Consider the following 19,237-nt stretch of genomic DNA (forward strand, 5'->3'; position numbering starts at 1 on the left):
TCCAACACACACACACACACACACACACACACACACACACACACACGTGTTCCCTGAGCTGCACAGCCCTCTCTACGCCATTGCCTCGGTCCATCTGCCCACCAAATGGGTAACTCCGCTCAGATCCCCCTTAGCAACCGAGGCAGGTTCTCCACCCCACCACGCACCGCAGCCTGGACGGCTCCTCTCCCGGTTGGCGAAAGTCACAATATTGACTTCCCTCGCTCCTGCGGGCGCCAATTGGAACTCGGAAGAGCAGGGGCTCAAGCGAGAGGCAGGAAGGCGCGCGGCGCCTTTAAGGGCTCCCTCCGCATCCTCCCTCTCTCGCTCTCCGCCAATCTCCGCCCGAGAGCTCTCAGCCCCGCCGATCCGTATTTAAAGGCGCGCCATCTGGGCAGGTGGGAGGTGCGATTGATGCCGCCGCTGCCTCGGAGTTCCTTTGCAGCACGTTTGGGATTGCATCAGACCGAGCAGAAATCCCCCCTCCAGCGCCTTGGCCGGCCCGCTCCGCCTCCTCCTCCTCCGGAAGGCGAGCTCCAAATCCGAACGAGGCGCTCCTCTCCCCGCAGGCTCCGCTTGGAGCGCCTCTGGGGACCACGGGGTAGCTTCCTCCTCCTCCTCTCCTCCGGCAGCGGGATCCCACCCGGGTCCCCCGCCCCTACACACCTCGACTTCCGACCCGTGCGTGGGAGGCCACTCTGTATCCTTCCTCCCCCGCCCCAAGCCACACCCTTTTGCGAAATCCTCTCTTCCCTCCCCCTGCCTGCCTGCCTGCCTGCTTGGGATTCTCCCTTCTTCCCTGAGCTACGTGATCGCAATCGCGCCGGAGGAGACACTCGCGGCCCGAGGAGCTGCGCTGGGAAGCGGGTGGGAGGAGGAGGAGGAGGAGGTGGAGGAGGGAAGGCGAAGCCAAGGAAGATCGCCAGGCAGGCAGGCAGGCAGGCAGCAGCGCGTTGCAGCCAGCTAAAGCCGGCCGAGCAGCCCCGGGAACAAAGAGCGAGGCCGGCGAGGTGGGATCTCTCTCTCTCCAGGACGCAGCAGAACCTGCGATGGGGAGCGAAAGGGACAGGGGAAAGCAAGGGCCGGATCCAGCACCAACAGTCCAGCACACCCTTGTCAGTTTCAGCTCGGGGCGATGGCCGAGCGTGGCTTTGGGGGAAGGCAGCGGAGCGGCTGTCCCTGGTTTCTCGTGCAGGCTCCCCGCTTCTCTTAAAGCCATCGCGCGCCTCCTTGGTTTGTAACACCTCCTGGCCAGGCTGGCGGTGGGTGAAGAGGCAGCTCTTCGCCGGGGGTTTCCTGCCTTTTCCCGTTAAGCCTAGCTCGCCTGCCTCCCTCTTTGCTCTCCGCGGATGAAGATTCCCATTCCCTCCCTGTCCCTACCCGGCTTCTTTCTCCACCCCCACTTCTCTGGGCACCACGCCGGACGGACGGATTTGAGGCTGGATCGGATCTCCGCTCCTAGCTAGGATCCTTGCAATGGGAGGAGGGGGGGTTTCAAGGGAGCGGGGAGACGATGACGACTTAAGAAGGGGAAAGATAGAAATCAGGGATGAGGCGCCCCATCACCGCCGCGTGCATAGCAAGCACCTCTCTCTCTACCTGTGAGCAGCAGCAGCAGCACCCGCTGCTCCAAACTGCTGACTTTCCACAGCTTATTTTTAGCCTGGAGACTAAATATTATTAGCTACATTTCTACGTAGGAAGAATCGAAAGAGGAAAGGGGAGGGGAGAGAGAATGGAAGGGAAGGAGGGGGGGGATAAAACACAGGAGCAGGAAGACTGCAAGAGAATGGAGTTTCCGCTGCGTTGATACGTTGGAGGGTTTAGAAACACCCCGCTGGAGAGAAAAAATAAAACTGGCAACTAAAGTACCACAGAGAGCCGCTTTTGGAGAAGGCACCACACGTGAATGCAAGCGAAGGTATCGTCCATGTAAACACAGGAAGGCGATCGTTTGGAGAGGAGTTTCTGGAGAGCTGACTCTCTCTCTCCCCCCAAAGCGGTGATCAGCTCCTGGTAGCTTATCACTTGCCGGTGATCTCTCTGTCTTTGCGCCCATCTCTCTCCAGGAGACACACACTATCTCTCTCTCGCACAAACACACACACGGCAACCTGGGATCCAACCCCACGAGTTAAGACAACTCTTGGGAGTGAGCAGTCGCGCCAGGCGTCTCTCCCTCGCCTACCTTGCCTCTCTTCCTCCGCGCGCCCAGATCGGAAAGCAAGAGAGCACAAACTCGGCCAAGAGGAGCGAAGAAACCTCTCTCCCCGTCGCGGGGAGACGGAGGACGGGTGGGAAGGCGCGCACGGACACACACGCACACCGGGAAGCGAGGAGGGGGAGGCGAGAGATCGGCGCCCTTTCCTTACCTTTAGTCACCGCTAACCCACAACCCGTGGCGAGCTCTTTCAGAAGCAGCGCACTCGCATCTCCCAGAGTTGACCCGACCCGTCGGGGCCAAGCGCCGGAGCTGCTCGCTCTCGCTCTCTGCCTTGCACTCCCCGCCGCTAGGAATCCGAGTCAATGTCAGCCCAGAAACCGGGACGCAGTTGAAACTGTGACGGGAGAGGGTTTGCTCCGTCTCTTTCTCTCTGCCTCTGTCTCCCTCTCCCTCCTCCTAGCCAGATCTTATCAGTGTGAGGGGAGGTCCACCCTAGCCGCCTTTTAAGAGCTCCGGGATTCGCTCCGGAGGGGAGACAGATACCTGGGGTGCCAAACCCATTGCCTCTCTCCAAGGTACTGATCGACACCCCCTCCTCCTCCCTCCTCCCCCACCCCTTTCTCCTCAACGCCCCAGGAAAGGTGGGGAGGGGGCGTCGAGGATGTTCACTTTCACGAAGTGTCACTTGATACGGGTTTCGCCTTTTCTTTCCCTTTTCTCGGGCTCTGTCACGTGAAGCGAGCTTGGCAAAAGAGCCGGGCTGTAAATAGAAGATCACATGTTGAGTTTGCTTCACCGGGGCGGCGGGGAGGGGGGGGGTTGGAATCACCCATTACATTATTTTATTTTTTTTGTTCTCCTGCCTCCTCCCTACAACTGTCCCCCCCTCTCTCCGCCCCAAACATCCCGATCCAATATTATTCTCCCTCCCCCCCGCAAGTGTCCGTGTGAAATAACAACAAACACCCTCGCCACCATCACCCTCAACAGCAGAAAGGGTGAAAGTGGATCGCGCAGCCAACAGCTTTCCCAAGGAAAAACCCCGCTCCAAGTTTCTGATATGCAGCCTTAAATCAAAAAGAGCGTTGCCATTAAAGTTGGAGCCTCTTTAAACACACACACACTTCCCCCACGCACGCAATTCATCTGGCCTCTGAGACTCATATTATGCCTGGTGAAATTAAAGTGCTACCGAGTGGGGACGTCGGGGGCGAGAGGAGGGTTGAGAGATTAACAATAATAATGCTAATAATGATGATGATGATAGAAAGGTGAGCTGTGAACTATTGTCAGGCAACAGCCCCAAGCTTTACTGAGATCTATCTATCCATCTTCTTTGAAATCACAAGTCTGGAAAATAACAATACCTGGTCTTGGTACTCACCATTGTTTCTTTGCTGTCCTGGCGACAGAAGTGCCTTTAAAATCCAGTCTCTCCAACAGATGCTGGGAGGTAATGTGTCTCGTTTGAAGTCATCATGTGAGAAGTTCTGCTCGGCTCAGTGGATCGCCCACCACTTGGTGTGACTTATGAATCTAATAACAACCCTTTGCAATATCCGCAAGCCTCAACTCTTCCACCACCTTGGTGGCTACAGGAAGGAAACGGAAAGCGACGGGCTGGCAGGGAGTTCTTTAAAAACCGATCTCGGATTTACGCAAACGCCTGAGCTCACAGACACGTTTTCTCTCCCCCTTTGGGTTCTTCTTCTTACGTGATCTTAATAAACGAGAAGGGGGTTGGCAACGAGACCCAGCTGGAACAATCCAGGGAAAGAAGTGGCGCGCGGGGTGGGGAGGGGGAGAGAAAACGTGTCTCTCTCTCTCGCCCCCTCCTTTTGAATTGCCTCCCTCCCGACACGTGGGGAGTGGGCTTCAAAGTTCCCCGCCAAAGTCTTCTCAGGACACCCCATAGAACGCACGCAGGGAAAGAGAGAAAAAGTCCAGCTCACTTTACCTCCCCCCACCCCGCGCCCGCTCTAACCCGTCTGGTGCGTGCAGGCGAGCAAGATGAGCCGGCTGGAGATTTGCATTTGGTGGGAGCAGGTAAGGAAGCAGCCGGCGTTCCCCCCCCCTCCCCTTCCCTTGCCGTGTCACTTTCACTCTAACTGAACACACGGACGGCACTCCAGGGACTTGTTGCATCCGAGCGGAGTGGAGCCAAACAGGCGGAACTATGCAGGTGGCATGGCGAAGGGAGGACGAGAGGGAGGCAGGCAGATGGTGGATGGAGACCGGCAGACAGGTGCTCGAGGATATTTACATATACCTGCATACGCATCTGAATGGCTGGCTCGCGGATGGAGTGTGCGCGCGTGCGTGTGTGCGCATCAGGGAAGGAAGACTAAGCAACGCTCTGCGTTAATACGCATGGGTGCCTATGGGGTTTAGGTCTAGGATCCAGGTACAGGATTGATGGCCATGCTCAGGTACGCATCCTCGCACACCTGTATAATGATGGAGGCATGGATGGGGGTGTGATATCTGTGCATACCCATCCGTTTTGTAGCTGGATCCTAAGCTCATTTGCTGGGGAATAAGACCATGGATTTCAACGGAGCTTACTTTCAAGGAAGCATGTTGCAGTCCTATGCGCGTTTACCTGGAAGTAAGCCCTGCTGAGTTCAGTCGGGCTGACTCCCAAGTAAGGAAGTGTGCAGCAAGATTGAAGCTGTAGTTCTTCACTCCATCCTTCAACTCCAAGGACTAACCCCTGTTCATTATAGCAAAGCATCGATCCCCTATATAGCCACGATCTGTATCTGCCTCTTTCTCTCCCTATCACGCACCTTCTGTGCTTCGGCCTTTTTCGCAACCAGTCTGCGTTCCTTGTGAGTGTGACACTTTTGGTTCTGGACAATAGAGCTCTGGATCTTGGTCTCTCGGCTCCTCCAGAGATTAACCCAAGGGTCCCGGGAATGCCACCGGCCCCTCTTAGCCTCAGTTGCCCAAATCTTGAAAACGGGAATGGCAGTGCCCTTTCTCACATGTTGAATCACATCATGAACATTGTAAACCCTGAAAAAACAACCCATACGACATAAAAAAAGAACACTAGCTAGGAAAATATCCTGATCCATTTGGTTCTCCGGCAACTCCTGCATCATCTGGCAACCATCCACTTCTGGGGTTATCAATCCTTTACACAAGGGAATCATCTAGAGAAAGACACTCACGTTGCAGTTTACTCCCCATTTGGGATATTCGGAGAAAAGTAGCCAAAGGGTTGCAAGCCCCTAACTTGCAATAAATAAATAACGGGCGGCGGGGGGGGGGGGGGAGAGGTGGCCCTCCAGTGAGTTTGGCTGCCCCATCGAGGAGACCAGTTGCTCTGCTCCTTTCCATTTGGCGTTCCCTCTCTTCCAACGAGACTCTCGGTTTGCAATTAGAAGCGGGGGCTCCATCGAAAGTTTGCCTGAAGTTGCCTGCAGGATGCCTTAATGGCTTCGCTGCCTCTTAGCTGTGAGTAACGACACTTGGTGTAGCCAACTTGGCGTCTAGGGCTGCGGCAGGGAAAGCCTCCGCTCTCTTCGCTGAATTGCCCAGAGAAACATTTTTTCCCATCTCTCTCTCTCCTCTCTTCCCGTAAATTGATTAGCAGCAACCGAGTTAATCCAATTATGGGATCCAATTAGGGAGTTGGTTTGCACTTGAGGATTACTGAGCCCCCGTGAATCTCCCAACACGTAGGTACCGGGTGACTCCTTTCTGCACCAGCAAGCAGAGGGAACCAGATTTTGGGGGTGCTGGATCCCCAAGTGCATCCCATCGCGATGAAGCATTTCCTACATCTCATTCCTATTGGTGAGACTCTAAGCTGAGGGATGGGGAAGCCTGCAGCCCTCTAGTTATTGAACTCCATCTCCCATCAGCCCTTGGGCATCAGCGCCAGTGGTCAGGAATGGTGGAAGCCTTAGTACAGCAACACTTGAAGGGATCCAAGTTCCCCAGCCTTGCAGTGCAACAAATTTGGCAATGCTCTGGACCGCAGCCTTTGAGTTCATGTGAAGTCTGATGGGGGAGGAACTGGAATAGGACTTAATAGGACGTAAGAGATACCATCTCAGATCCACATTTGGATTCAAGGATGGAGAATTGCTTGTGAGGAGCATCTCTAGACTTCCTTTGCTAAGCACATGCCTGTCAAATGGAAAGAGCTCTTGATATGGTGCTGCTACCATTTCTGGCATAGGTAGATTGTGCTCAGTGGGTAAGCCTCTACTAGGAACTTTGTAAAAACAAAAGCTTTGACAAAACTGCCATGGAGATAATCATCATATCAAGGCAAGGAGGATATTGTTGATAGGAAAGGAAGAAGGATTGCTTCCTGTCATTATGAGGTCATTCATAGAGTCATGAAAGGACATCTAGACAATCCTGGCTGACCCACATGGCAGGACCACCTGTCTCCACAGATCCCTTTGCACCGACTACATTTGGTGTTTATTCTATTATTTTGGTAGTGACAACATTTCCAGCGATGAGTTCCTATTAAAATGGCAACCCATGCTTTGATACAATTGGTCATTTTAATTCTGACAGCTGTAGCTTCTGCTGAGGAGGACCGAATGCTTCCCATGCTAAATCAGTGCCCATTGAACATGCCACCTGTTATCTCTCCCTTTTGGTGAAAATTAATCTGATTGCTCTTTGCTTGGCCATATGTTCACGTCAATGGGTTTACCGGCACAAACAGAGCAATAAACCTGTTGCATACCTCCCTTTTAGATGCAGATAATACCAATATTTATTTATATTTGCAACAGAAACCTTGCTATGTATTTGATAAGAACAAAATATCAAGCTATGAATCATTCTCTAGCAACTTGATCAAACTGCAGTTTCTTACCAAGAGGATGAGAGAGGGAGAGGGAGAGAAAAAGAGAGCAAGTTACCAAGCCCAGATATCATTTATAGGAAGGACTTCCTAGTTTTAAAGTTTGATTTTGATGAGCAGCTCATTTTTTTAATGTGTGGTGAGTTTCTCTCTCAAATCTCAAAAAGCTTGTCAAGAAAAAGCAAACCTTAAAGCAAATGGTTCCTCCAAAGGAATTTAGTAGCATTGTGGGATGGAGAAGTAAATTAAGTCAGTAAGCTTGAGTCAATGTGATCAAGTCAAACTCACCAGTCAAGAGACAACCTTTTGTCTGTCCAGCCCTAAAGTTCATTGCTTAAGGCTATTACTTTCTATAATTTAATACTGAAGATGCTAAATGTCTCTAGTGTTTCATTAAGTCCTTGCTTTCTCAAGCACATGCATTTATTTATTTAAAAATGGAGTGATCCACAAACCTATCAGTTCCACGACTTCAAGTTGATTTCAAATTGGACTTATTCTTGTGCTTCTGCATGCAATATGACAGTTTATGGGTTATGCCAATCCCGCCCACACCAAGCTCTGAAGCTGTTGAATCAACAAAGACCTTTATCTGGAAGGCAAAGCAAGCATGAGTCCTCATGTTGAGCCATGGAGTAAGCAGGAGATGCTGCCCTGAGATTGGCCCCTTGCTGACAGCCCTGCCCAGTATGGGCATAGCCAAGGGAGGGCAGGGAGGGGCAGCTGTCCCCCCCAATCAATACAAATACATAGCAAACTGAGGTTGTGCCCCCCCCAACAAAAATCCTGGCTACGTCCATGCTGTCCAGTCTTCTGCCACTGGACCTACTACTGTAGCATTCCTCTCTAGTGAAGCTGCTCATCTCCCAGTTTTTCAAACCCCTTTGCAAAACAGGACATTTTGCATTACTGAAGAACACAAGAAGGTTGTGTTCTTCAGATTACCTGGGGTGGAAACAGCCAGCATCTTAAAAGGCCTATCTTCAGCATATGTCATTTAAACCCCGTAGAAATGCTCTTTCTCTAGGGGTGGTGGGAAAGATTCAAAACTGTCAGAAATCAATAGCACTAGTAGGTTTCAAGATTCTGTCTTCAAACCTGGGCAGACCAATCCACCCTTTAGTAAATGTCTTCAACTAGTGGATTGTGGTCAGTAACTGGGTCCTGATCTGGGTCCACGATGGACTGCTCCAGTACCACGCACTGAGTTACATTTGCAGTATGGGGTGTAGGTGTGGCTGTAATGGAGGCAGCTTGGATCATGGAAGTTACCCAGAATCTTTCTCATTAGCTACTGCAATTGTTCCTGCTATAGCTACCCAATTCTGAGTGTCAGTGCCTCTCTTGGGGCTGGCTGGTTAATTTACAATACTGGTGCATGAGTTTACAAGTTGTAAACCCAAGCATTTGATACTGACATTTCTCTCCTGCTGCTCAATGTACTGTTGATAAGTTGTCTCTACACAGGCACATATACGGTAATCATTGTATGGCAACAATCTATGCATAGGACTCGGAGGAGCTATTTCCACTGAACCACCCATTCATGTTACTTATATCATAAAAGCAGCTCTCCTAGTTTGGGTACCATCCTTTCCTGGAGAAGAAAGGGAAGGGAATGGAAGAGATCTCAATGGGGGTCTTAGTGTTAGGGATTAGAAAGACCATAGCTAGAGGCCTTAAGAACAGAAGAAGAATCCTGCTGGATTGACCCAAAAGCATCACATAAACATAAACACATCACATAAAACACACCTCACAAATGCAGACTTTCAGTCCTTTATTTATTTACCTTTTTGTCTGGAACATTTCTATACTATTCTTCAGCGGAAATGGTTCCCAGGGTGCTTCACAAACAAAGCATACAAGCAGCAGGTTGGATCTTGACTACATTAGTTGAACTTGGTTCCAGCTGAAATAGAGGGGACTTAATTCACAACTGACTTCTCCCATGGATTTCAAGGTGTACCCAGCTCAGCTAATTTAGTGTGGATCTGACCCAGTAAAAGCATTACAATAAAAGAGAGTAAGAAAATGTCACTGTAAATATCAGCAATTAAAATCAGCAGTTTAAAACATGTTACAATGCAGGACATAGTAACTTTTAAAGCCTGAGAGAATAAAAAGCTCTTCAGCCTGGTGCCAAGAAGCTAACAGAGAAGCTGCCAAGTGAGACCTCCTGGGGAAGGAATTCCATAGGCAGGGGGCCAACACTAAAAATTTCTTCTACTTGGTTTTTTTACCTGCCTAAGCTCAGTTGGCTGACATATCCGCAGCAAACCCCCCATTGACGATCTCAGTGATTGTTCTCAACTTTTTATCTCCCTTTTTGTCCAAGGATTACAAAAAAGCACTTTATACACACAATGATGTTGTGTAGTGAATCAGGTTGAGAGGCAGCAACTTGCCCGAGGTTGCCCAGTGGGCTAATAGAAAAGCAGAGAATTGAACCTTGGTTCCAAATCTGTTCATTTATCTATCATACCTGAGCAACTTGGCTCTTTAATCAATAGGCTGCATCACACTAAACATTTTGTTTTGTTGTTCAGCTTTCCCCATTTCTCCCTTATTACAACTAATTGACTTTTCTGTCCTTAATAAACTGTTTTAATTTATTATAACTGGACACAATGATGTTCAAGGAGGGTGGGCACTGGAGGGTTGGAATCTGGTGGTCATCCTTGGGGTATTCTGTCTTTACAGAGGCAGTTGGTCTCAATTTCCTGGTGCACCCCAAACGTTTTTGAGGTCAGGAGTAAGTCTGAGCCTGGTAAAGGCCTGAGAATTTTCTTGCAGCCACTCAGAGCTTGCTCATGCTAGTTTATGGAGCAGGAGGGCTGACCTAGATCTGGCATATCAAAGGGCCCAGAGCTTAATGGTAGATTGCATGCTTTACTTGTATAAAGTCCCAGGTTTAATCCCTACCATCTCCAGAGGAAAAGGATCTCAGTGTGAGGGCATGGAAAGATCGGAGACCTTATGAACATAAGAAGAACCCTGATGGATCACACCAAAGATGCAACTCATCCAGCATTCTGTTCTTGCCTTGGCCAACCAGATGGACATGAGCACAACAGCACAACCTCAATACAGAGAACTAAAGCAAGTTAAAAGGGCAACTTAGGAGAGGACCCAAAGAGAAAACACTAAATGTTCCATTGCCTCTTGCTCCTCCCAGGAAATGTGAGTAGTATGGGCCTAGCTGGTGTGTGTGTGTTGTCAGTTATTACTTAACTAACTGACCAATTGTGTCACAGATAACTCAGTTCTGCCCTGCTAAAATAAATCCTGGGTACGCCCATGGTGAGTGGGGTGTGGCCATCAAGGGGTTACAGTTCTTCATGAATCTGTAGAACTTTGAAGATATTATTCTTGGTTTCCAACTAAGGTTTGCTCAACCGTAATTATTTGATTCTTAAGTTCTATAGCTCTGACAGTAGAGCATGAGACTCTTAATCTCAGGGTTGTGGATTCAACCCCCACGTTGGGCAAAATAGTCCAGCATTGCAGGGGGTTGGACTAGATGACCCCTGTGGTCCCTTCCAACTCTCTAAAATTGTGCTCTTCGACTAATGTTGGAGACAACCCACTATGTTTAGCAGTTTGGACCCCATGCTATTATATCCTTCCCATACTTGAATAAAACATTTACCTTGACCTTCAGTAGGAACTGAAAACATTTACCCTTTTGGATCCAGGCATACCCATTTCTGTCTCAAGTTTTCTAGACAATGCCTGTACAGTGGTACCTCAGTTTAGTACTTAATTCGTTCCAGAGGTCTGTTCTTAACCTGAAACTGTTCTCAACCTGAAGCACCACTTTAGCTAATGGGGCCTCCTGCTGCCGCCGGGCCGCCGGAGCACAATTTCTGTTCTCATCCTGAAGCAAAGTTCTTAACCTGAAGCACTATTTCTGGGTTAGCAGAGTCTGTAACCTGAAGCGTATGTAACCTGAAGCGTATGTAACCCGAGGTACCAATGTACGAGTTATGTGTTGGAGAGCTAAACTGACCTTTATCAGGGGGTATGGACATACCATATCATGTAACAATCTTGCTATAAAACATTTTGAGAAATTCTCTCATTTAAGTGCCTAATATATATGGTAGAACTGGCCTTACAGATGTTTTCTTACACACAATAGTCTCTTTATCTGATCTAGCAGCTCCTGGTTTTGTAATATGACTTATCTCTGTCTGTCCTTGTTACCATATTTGACTTTTTCCTTTCTTTTTGCAGATTGTTACTTTGTAGCCAACCTACACAGAGAGGGTCAGCTTGTGCTCTTGAGTCTAACATAGTGATTTTGTTGTTTCAGCTCTTGCATGACAAGCTACATCTCCGAAATTTATGTACTGTATTCTATAAAACAATCAAAGGTGCAGGAGCCATGCACTCTCTAGCATCTGGTCACCCTAGTTTGTGGCACCTCATCTGTGATGTCTGTTTCACACATGCAGGTATTCGCTAGATGATGTACTCAGCAAGCAGTGTGCAAACTCACTTTAACTGACTTAACTTGGTTTGTCAGTAGCAATTGTCTGTGCCTACTGTGCCATGTCAAGGGACGCTGGTGGCGCTGTGGGTTAAATCACAGAGCCTAGGACTTTCCGATCAGAAGGTCAGCAGTTCAAGTCCCTGCAATGGGGTGAGCTCCTGTTGCTCAGTCCCTGCTCCTGCCAACCTAGCAGTTCAAAATTACTTCAAAGGGCAAGTAGATAAATAGGTGTCCCTGCTTCCTGCCAACCTAGCAGTTCAAAAGCACGTCAAAGTGCAAGTAGATAAATAGGTACCGCTCCGGCGGGAAGGTAAACGGTGTTTCCGTGCACTGCTCTGGTTCGCCAGAAGCGGCTTAGTCATGTTGGCCACATGACCCAGAAGCTGTACGCCGGCTCCCTCAGCCAATAAAGCGAGATGAGCGCCGCAACCCCAGAGTCGGTCACAACTGGACCTAATGGTCAGGGGTCCCATGTCAGCACACCATTACAAATTATAACATGATCTCTGCACTGAAAAGATGTAACCCCAGCCTGATAGGATGATACAAATGTTTTGGGTCAGTGTGCTTATTCTGTTGAAATCATTGGGCCTGAACAGTCTTCTAACACTGCATGGGTATTGTGCATTCTGTACTTGGGTTTCTCTAAATATAAATCATCTAAAATTGTGCTTATTGTATGTTTCCATGTGCTTATTGCATGTCTATGTGCCTTGATTGCATATCTTGATTACCCTTGTTGTAAATCACTTTGAGATCTGTGGATAGTAAGTAGTTGATAAATGGACTAAATCAGGGGTACCAACTTGAATGAAATATTATGGGGGTCCTGGTAAGCTCCCCCATAATCAATCACGTGACACAGTGCACACACTCCATTTGAATGGGAATGCCTGTCAATTTTGGGGGGTTCAATGCCTCGCAAATATTGTGGGGGCCGAAGCCCCAATGGCCCCTAGGAGTTGACTGCTATGGACTAAATGAATAAATAACACAGGACACTGTGTAGACACCGAAGTCCTCACAGCCCTATATGAATGGAGAGAAGAGAGAAGTGTGCATGCTCTCTCTCACACAAGTAATATGAAGAAAATACTTAAATATGTCTTTTGTTTCGCTGGTAGAAATGCAAGTTGCAAATGTCTTAACAGTTTCACTTAATTATAAGCATGAATGTTAGACTAAATTTAAGCCACAGTCTATGGAGCCTCACAAATTGTAATTGAAAGTTGAAACTTCTAATTTTTTCCAAATTGAAGAACAGATATGGATGCTGCTGTTCTCTGACAGTCGGGACCTAAAGTAATAAATCAGTAGACTCTCTTGCGGCATAGAGCCTAATGTCCAGGACCTGCACCTGAGGCTATTGATTCAATCCTTTGTCCTATGCCACTTTATAACTCTCGAAACTTTTCACCCTGTTGTCAGCTATACGTTTTGCAGGGTTTTACGTGAATCTGTGACTCCTCTGTTTCAACTACAGCAACTTTGAAGGGGTTACAGACATGATAGGGGAATGGCTTGGTTTAACCTCCCTTGTTTCCATGAAAATTTGATATCTGTGTCCCTGTAAGTTGGGATGCTGGATGCAGCAAACCTACTGCTCTCCCTTGCAGATTTTGGGCTTAACTAGTAAATACTTTGACATGATGAATTTGCTACTTGGGCTTTCTCTCTCCTACCAACCTTTTCTTTTTGCTGTAATCTCCCTGCCCCAAGTTGTTCATCTTCCCCCCTGTCTACCTCAGAAATAGTTTGCAATCTGAGCTGGGTGTTGATGGGTTGTTGTTGTTGTTTGTTTGTTTTTTATTTGGTAGCTGATGCCATTTCCTTTTCTGGATCAGCTTTCTGAGCCTAAAAGCCATTCCTAATTATGTATATTCCTTCTATCCTCTGGCATGCAGATGAAAACCACTGAGTCACAATGCCATTCAGATAATAAACACCCCTCCCACCACTGCCTAGTGCACTGCACAGAATCACAATGATTCTCTCTACCCCCCCTCCCATTCCTCTTCTTTCAGGCTGCTTCTTAAGATATCAGGAAATGCTCTGTTTTAAGTACGCCTCAGGCATTGCACTTGTTACATTGACACCTTGGGGCACACAGGGAATGCGGAATCACATTTAAATGATAGTGGGAAGAAAAGGTGGGCTCTCTCATATCGCTTGTTATCCCTCAAAGACACAATTTGTCCGCACCACCGCTAGACAGAATTTATAAATGATGGGTTTTAGTGCAGTGCTTGCTTTTGTACTTCTTGTTCAGATGAAACTCCCAGTGAATCCCCATTCAGAAGAATGGGAGTTTCTGTAACTTAAGCAAGACAAGATGCTAGTGTCCAATTGACTTGGGCCTGGCAGGACAAGGAGTTCAGTGTCAGAAGAAGAAGAAGAAGAGTTTGGATTTGATATCCCGCCTTTCACTCCCCTTCAGGAGTCTCAAAGCGGCTAACATTCTCCTTTCCCTTCTTCCCCCACAACAAACACTCTGTGAGGTGAGTGGGGCTGAGAGACTTCAAAGAAGTATGACTGGCCCAAGGTCACCCAGCAGCTGCATGTGGAGGAGCGGAGACGCGAACCCGGTTCCCCAGATAAGGAGACTACCGCTCTTAACCACTACACCACACTGGCTCAGGTGCAGAACTGAGGTGCAGAATTTTACGTACAAACAAATTATATGTCTGTCTATCTATCTATCTATCTATCTATCTATCTATCTATCTGAATAATTACTTTTTAAAAGCAGTATGCAGCACCCCCACAATAAAACAGTCTAAGACGAACAATGTCAAATCTTAGAGGTCAGGGGAAACTTGGGGGAAAGGTATGTATGAAAGTACTTAACAGAGGATGCTTTGTGCATGACAGAAAGAAGGGCATTCCACAGGGCAATGGTAGAAAATACATTATGTAGGGTGCAGTGCCACAAGGAAAAATATTATCTCAGTGATCTTACAGGTCTATAGAGGTCTACCAATCAGGTGCAAGTTATATATATATGTATATGGTGTCACAGCTAAGGATATCATGATTTCATGATAGCAGTATTCTGAACTAGAGAAGTAGATGGCATGGAGGTAACAAGAGCCCAATGTATAAAGATCATTTTAAGCCATCTCTTTGCTTCTCTCAGTTCTCAGTTTGGATGCAGGCCAAACCAATCCATACCTCAGGCTAAAATAGCCTGAGGGCTGCTCTAGTTGTGACAGGACAGGATGGAACTGTTCTGCTGGCCCAGGGTCCTTGTGCTCTAGTCTAGAAGAAGAACCACTGTCCATATTTTCCCCATGCTAGGCCAGCAGTAGAAGGGAGAGTGATTTGTATTGGACAGTCTAGGCAGCTGCTTTTGTACCACCAGAGACTTTGCCATTCATCAGCTCTCTGATGAAGACTCCCATCATGTTTCTTTAATGTTGCTTCTGTGAAGGCCTGGGCATTCTGTAAAATATGCTTTAGACAGAGCATGTGTCAAGCCAAGCTGGGGGCCTCTATTATAGCCTAGACATCTGCGCAGAACCAGCTCGAATGTTAGTCACGGTGATGTGACCTGTTTCAGCTGATAGATCTTGAGGTACCATCAAAGAAGAACAAATGGTCCATTATTCATGATTATAATTTTACTGCTGTGGGATGGTATCATTTGGAATTTCTGCCTCGGGCACCTAAACATCATGGGATGCCGTTAGCTGTTTCTGCCAGCCTGTTTTGGCACCTATGCCGGCTGCCTCTAACTGTTCATATTAAAATGGCTGTTCTTCTGTCATATGATAGGAGAACCCAGGGCTATTTCCCCCCTCGCTACAAACACGTTTCAAATAACAGCAACCAGACTGATGGAAAGAACCAGCTACTCAAACAGATTTCATTTGCAAAATTGGCAGCATAAGGAATGAGCTTCTGCATGACAACTCCGCTTTATGTTCTGTTCCCAACACTGGTTGCATAATGTTTGTGATGCAGGGGTACCAGTGCACATGCAGAATCCCTAGTGCTTATGGGGTTTCCAATGCATGATAGGGATTCTACATGTACACACAGAGCATTACCATTTACAGAACAAACTCTGGAAAGCCTTGAGTATGCATAGCTTTGATTGTACCCTGTATATGAATTGGTAGCACATAGGATCCATTAACGTACTGACCTTTTTTAAATAATAATAATAATAATAATATTTATTACTTTTCTAACAATTTAAACACTACAAAAACAATACAATACAATACAACACAATAAAAAAACACTACATAACATTGACACATAAAAACACATTAAATACATTAAACTAACAAAACAAAACAAAAAAACAAAACAAAGACAGTTTAAAATAAATCAAATAATTTCAATATCTTATCTTTCATTCACTTATTTCCACGACCTCCTCCCACCTCCCTTTTTGTATTCCACTTCTGTTAATTGTTTCAGCAATTCCTTTCCATCTTCCTCTGTTTTCTATCCTATAATTATCTTAACGCATTCTAACCTTATTTTTTCCTTTAACTCTATTAATCTATTTATACTTAATTCCTTGTAACATTTCTACTAAAGCCATATAATTTCATTCCAACATTTTTCTAACATTCATTAATTTTACAGTGTTTCTGTAAATAGTCTTTAAACTTTTTCCAGTCTTCTTCCACCAACTCTTCTCCCTGGTCTCGGATTCTGCCAGTCATTTCCGCCAATTCCATATAGTCCATCAACTTCATCTGCCATTCTTCCCGGGTGGGTAAATCTTGTGTCTTCCAATACTTCGCGATGAGTATTCTTGCTGCTGTTGTAGCATACATAAAAAAAGTTCTATCCTTCTTTGACACCAATTGGCTGACCATGCCCAGGAGAAAGGCCTCTGGTTTCTTCAGGAAGGTATATTTGAATACCTTTTTCAATTCATTATAAATCATCTCCCAGAATGTCTTAATCCTTGGGCATGTCCACCAAAGGTGAAAGAATGTACCTTCAGTCTCATTACATTTCCAACATTTATTGTCGGGCAAATGATAAATTTTTGCAAGCTTGACTGGTGTCATGTACCACCTATACATCATTTTCATTAAATTTTCTCTTAGGACATTACATGCCGTGAATTTCATACCTGTAGTCCATAACTGTTCCCAGTCAGCCATCATTATATTATGTCCAACATCTTGTGCCCATTTAATCATAGCTGATTTCACCGTTTCATCCTGAGTGTTCCATTTCAACAGCAAGTTATACATTCTTGACAAATTCTTAATTTTTGGATCTAACAGTTCTGTTTCCAATTTTGATTTTTCCACCTGGAAACCAACTTTTTTGTCCACATTAACTTACTGACCTGTGCTAATCACATCTGGGCATTCTGAACTGCACAGCAACCATTAAGACAGATTTGTGCACTAACCATTTCTCCTGGCCTTGAACCTTGAACCAATGCAAAAGCCGCTTCAAAGGCATGTGCACAGAAAGCTTTCCAGTCCATTGAATGGGATATAGGCACTGCAGGTAGGGAAAGTTGGGGCATCAAAGCCATTTCACAGCAAACAACTGCATTCACATGATGGGATCAAATGATGATACTGGGATGTGGCTGAGAAATGAGTGCTAATGGAAAAGGACCAATATTTACAGTTGTCTAATCTACAGAGGACAGCCACCTTTTTGAAAGCATCCTCTGTTTGAACACTTGACTGGTCCAGACCCAGTTTGAAGATATGGAACCATTAGAAGGGAGAGCAAGGCTGTGAATTTGTCCACTATCAGTTAGCATCTGGACAGCAGATTGAGCAGACACTTCCAGGTCACCTGGTCACAGTCTTCCTCACTCTGGTAAATGTATTGTATTATGGTGTGGTGTGTTTTTTTAAGCATAGTAATTATTTCTAAATGTGCACCTATACATATAAATTAGCATATGCCTACCTTCTTCCTCTGGTCCCAATCTCAAGGGGACCTTCTGATGCTGGTGCCCTGGGAGTCCACCACAACCTGCACCCAGCTCTGGCTGAGCTGTAGAGCTGTTTGTGTTTTTAAATTTTACAGTTAAAATCGTGGGCCGAATATTCTTTCGCTAATACCTGCCTGCAGCTGCTGCCTGGAGGACCACCTTCTCCTCCCACCTGCTGGACCTGTGACCTCGACTGGATCTTCAGACCAGGATCTGCCTGCAGCTGTGCAAGTAGGGCAGGGACCAATACCCTGGGCAGGCAGGCATCATTGGAAACACCTGCTGCCCCAGCTAGGCATGCATCAGTTTCTGGGGCAGCTCTATTCAGCCTGTCTGCCCTGGGGGTGGGGCTGCTCCCCAAAGAGGTGACACCAGAGAGAGTTGTCCCTTTGGAAGCAGAATAAAGGTGTGGGTTAAAATTATGGTTTTAATGGGGATGGGGTTTTAATTTGGGTGGGTGTTGTTTATTTGGGGGGTGTTTTAAATTGTTCTTTTAAATTTTCATTGTATTTTTTGCTTTTCTAAGACTGATCAATATTCTAGAGCCTTTTAAATGTGTTTGGGAGAGTTGCCTTTTCATGTCACACAATTATAGATACCAGATTAAGGAAAGGGATTTGGGACTAAAAATCTGCAGCAAGTAGATCTACTGCTATTGCTACAATTTTGATTATTTAGAATTGGAATAGGATGAAGCCAGCAATATGAATTATTGTATTGTTGTTTTTCGTTTTAGCTATTTACTGGCGCTTCTTACCTTGTATTTTTATCCTGTGAACTACTTTGAGATCTTGTGATGAAGTGCAGTATATTATTAATAATGATGGTGATGATGATATCTGAGTTGGGAGAAAGTTTCTGAGGCACATAACAGTGTGTGTGTGGTCCATGATAGTGGACTGTATCGTCAGGAGTGGGGCTGGGAAACCCTTGAGAGCTGCCTTTGATCTCTGAATCTCTTCCCCACCCACAAACAGAGAGTATGAATATCCAGGCAGTGCTGTTGGTGTTGTTACCAGTTCTTTCTTTCTTTCTTTCTTTCTTTCTTTCTTTCTTTCTTTCTTCAGGGGTATGAAGCATCTCTCTTCGTTGTTGTTGTTAAAAAGTGTGGCACTTACTTTAACAACTTCATGGTAAGTACTGGCACCTATTTTTCTAGGGTGGGGGGGGGGAAGTACTGGTTGTTTCTATTTTAAAATGGATTTAATTTGCATCTGAGATAAATGCCCCAAACTTGCCAAGGACTTCTGTGCCATATGAGCGTTTGAACACAGCATTACATTCAGTCGTCAAAGAGAGGAGGAGATGAGCGAACTGTAATGGAAACTACTGGTCCAGGTACATTCTCCCAGGTGACCCCAGCAAAATGAGCCTTCAGGTATCTCTTACTAGGGCAAAACCAGAGATAGGAAGGGAAATCAGAACCTGAGGAAAACGGAAACATGACTGCAGTAATCTGTTACTATTTGCAACTTGACTACTGGAGTCTTTGAACAACAGCACAGCCTCCTCTTTGGTATTAAAACAAACACATCTAGCTTTCTGTAACCAGGGTGTGAAAACCTTTTGATGAGCAACAAATTATGTCCATGTTCTGGTAGTTTCTTTTCAGTCTTTCAGACTAAATATTAATATACACCCTACGAGGAAACTCATTTGAGAATGAAAACGGCCCCTTCGTGTTGTGTGTGCCTTTATCAAATAATGCCCATTAAATGTTGATATTAAGCACTTTAAATATAAATATTCAGTTTTGGATACTATATGTACGTGAGGTCAAATGATGTTCTCTCTATATTTAACATCAGA

At 46.3% G+C, this 19,237-nt stretch overlaps 1 protein-coding gene across 3 annotated transcripts in view; it reads right to left on the minus strand.

Annotated features, from left to right (window-relative positions):
* Window positions 1–4,403, minus strand: part of BDNF (brain derived neurotrophic factor) — a 68,479-nt gene extending 64,076 nt beyond the window's left edge. Inside the window, exon 1 of one of the 3 annotated variants that reach the window (XM_080984051.1) lies at window positions 3,549–4,403. In XM_080984051.1, the coding sequence (XP_080840177.1) occupies window positions 3,549–3,551 (3 nt within the window). In that variant the 5' untranslated portion in view covers window positions 3,552–4,403. Of the gene's footprint in view, window positions 1–2,188; window positions 2,251–2,372; window positions 2,800–3,548 lie in introns of those variants that run through there. The other 2 variants (XM_080984053.1, XM_080984054.1) reach the window with 2 other exon arrangements.
* Window positions 4,404–19,237: the final 14,834 nt, after the last annotated feature.

The sequence above is a fragment of the Podarcis pityusensis genome (assembly GCF_964106645.2).
Source record: "Podarcis pityusensis genome assembly, chromosome: 1".
Classification (NCBI taxonomy): domain Eukaryota; kingdom Metazoa; phylum Chordata; class Lepidosauria; order Squamata; family Lacertidae; genus Podarcis; species Podarcis pityusensis.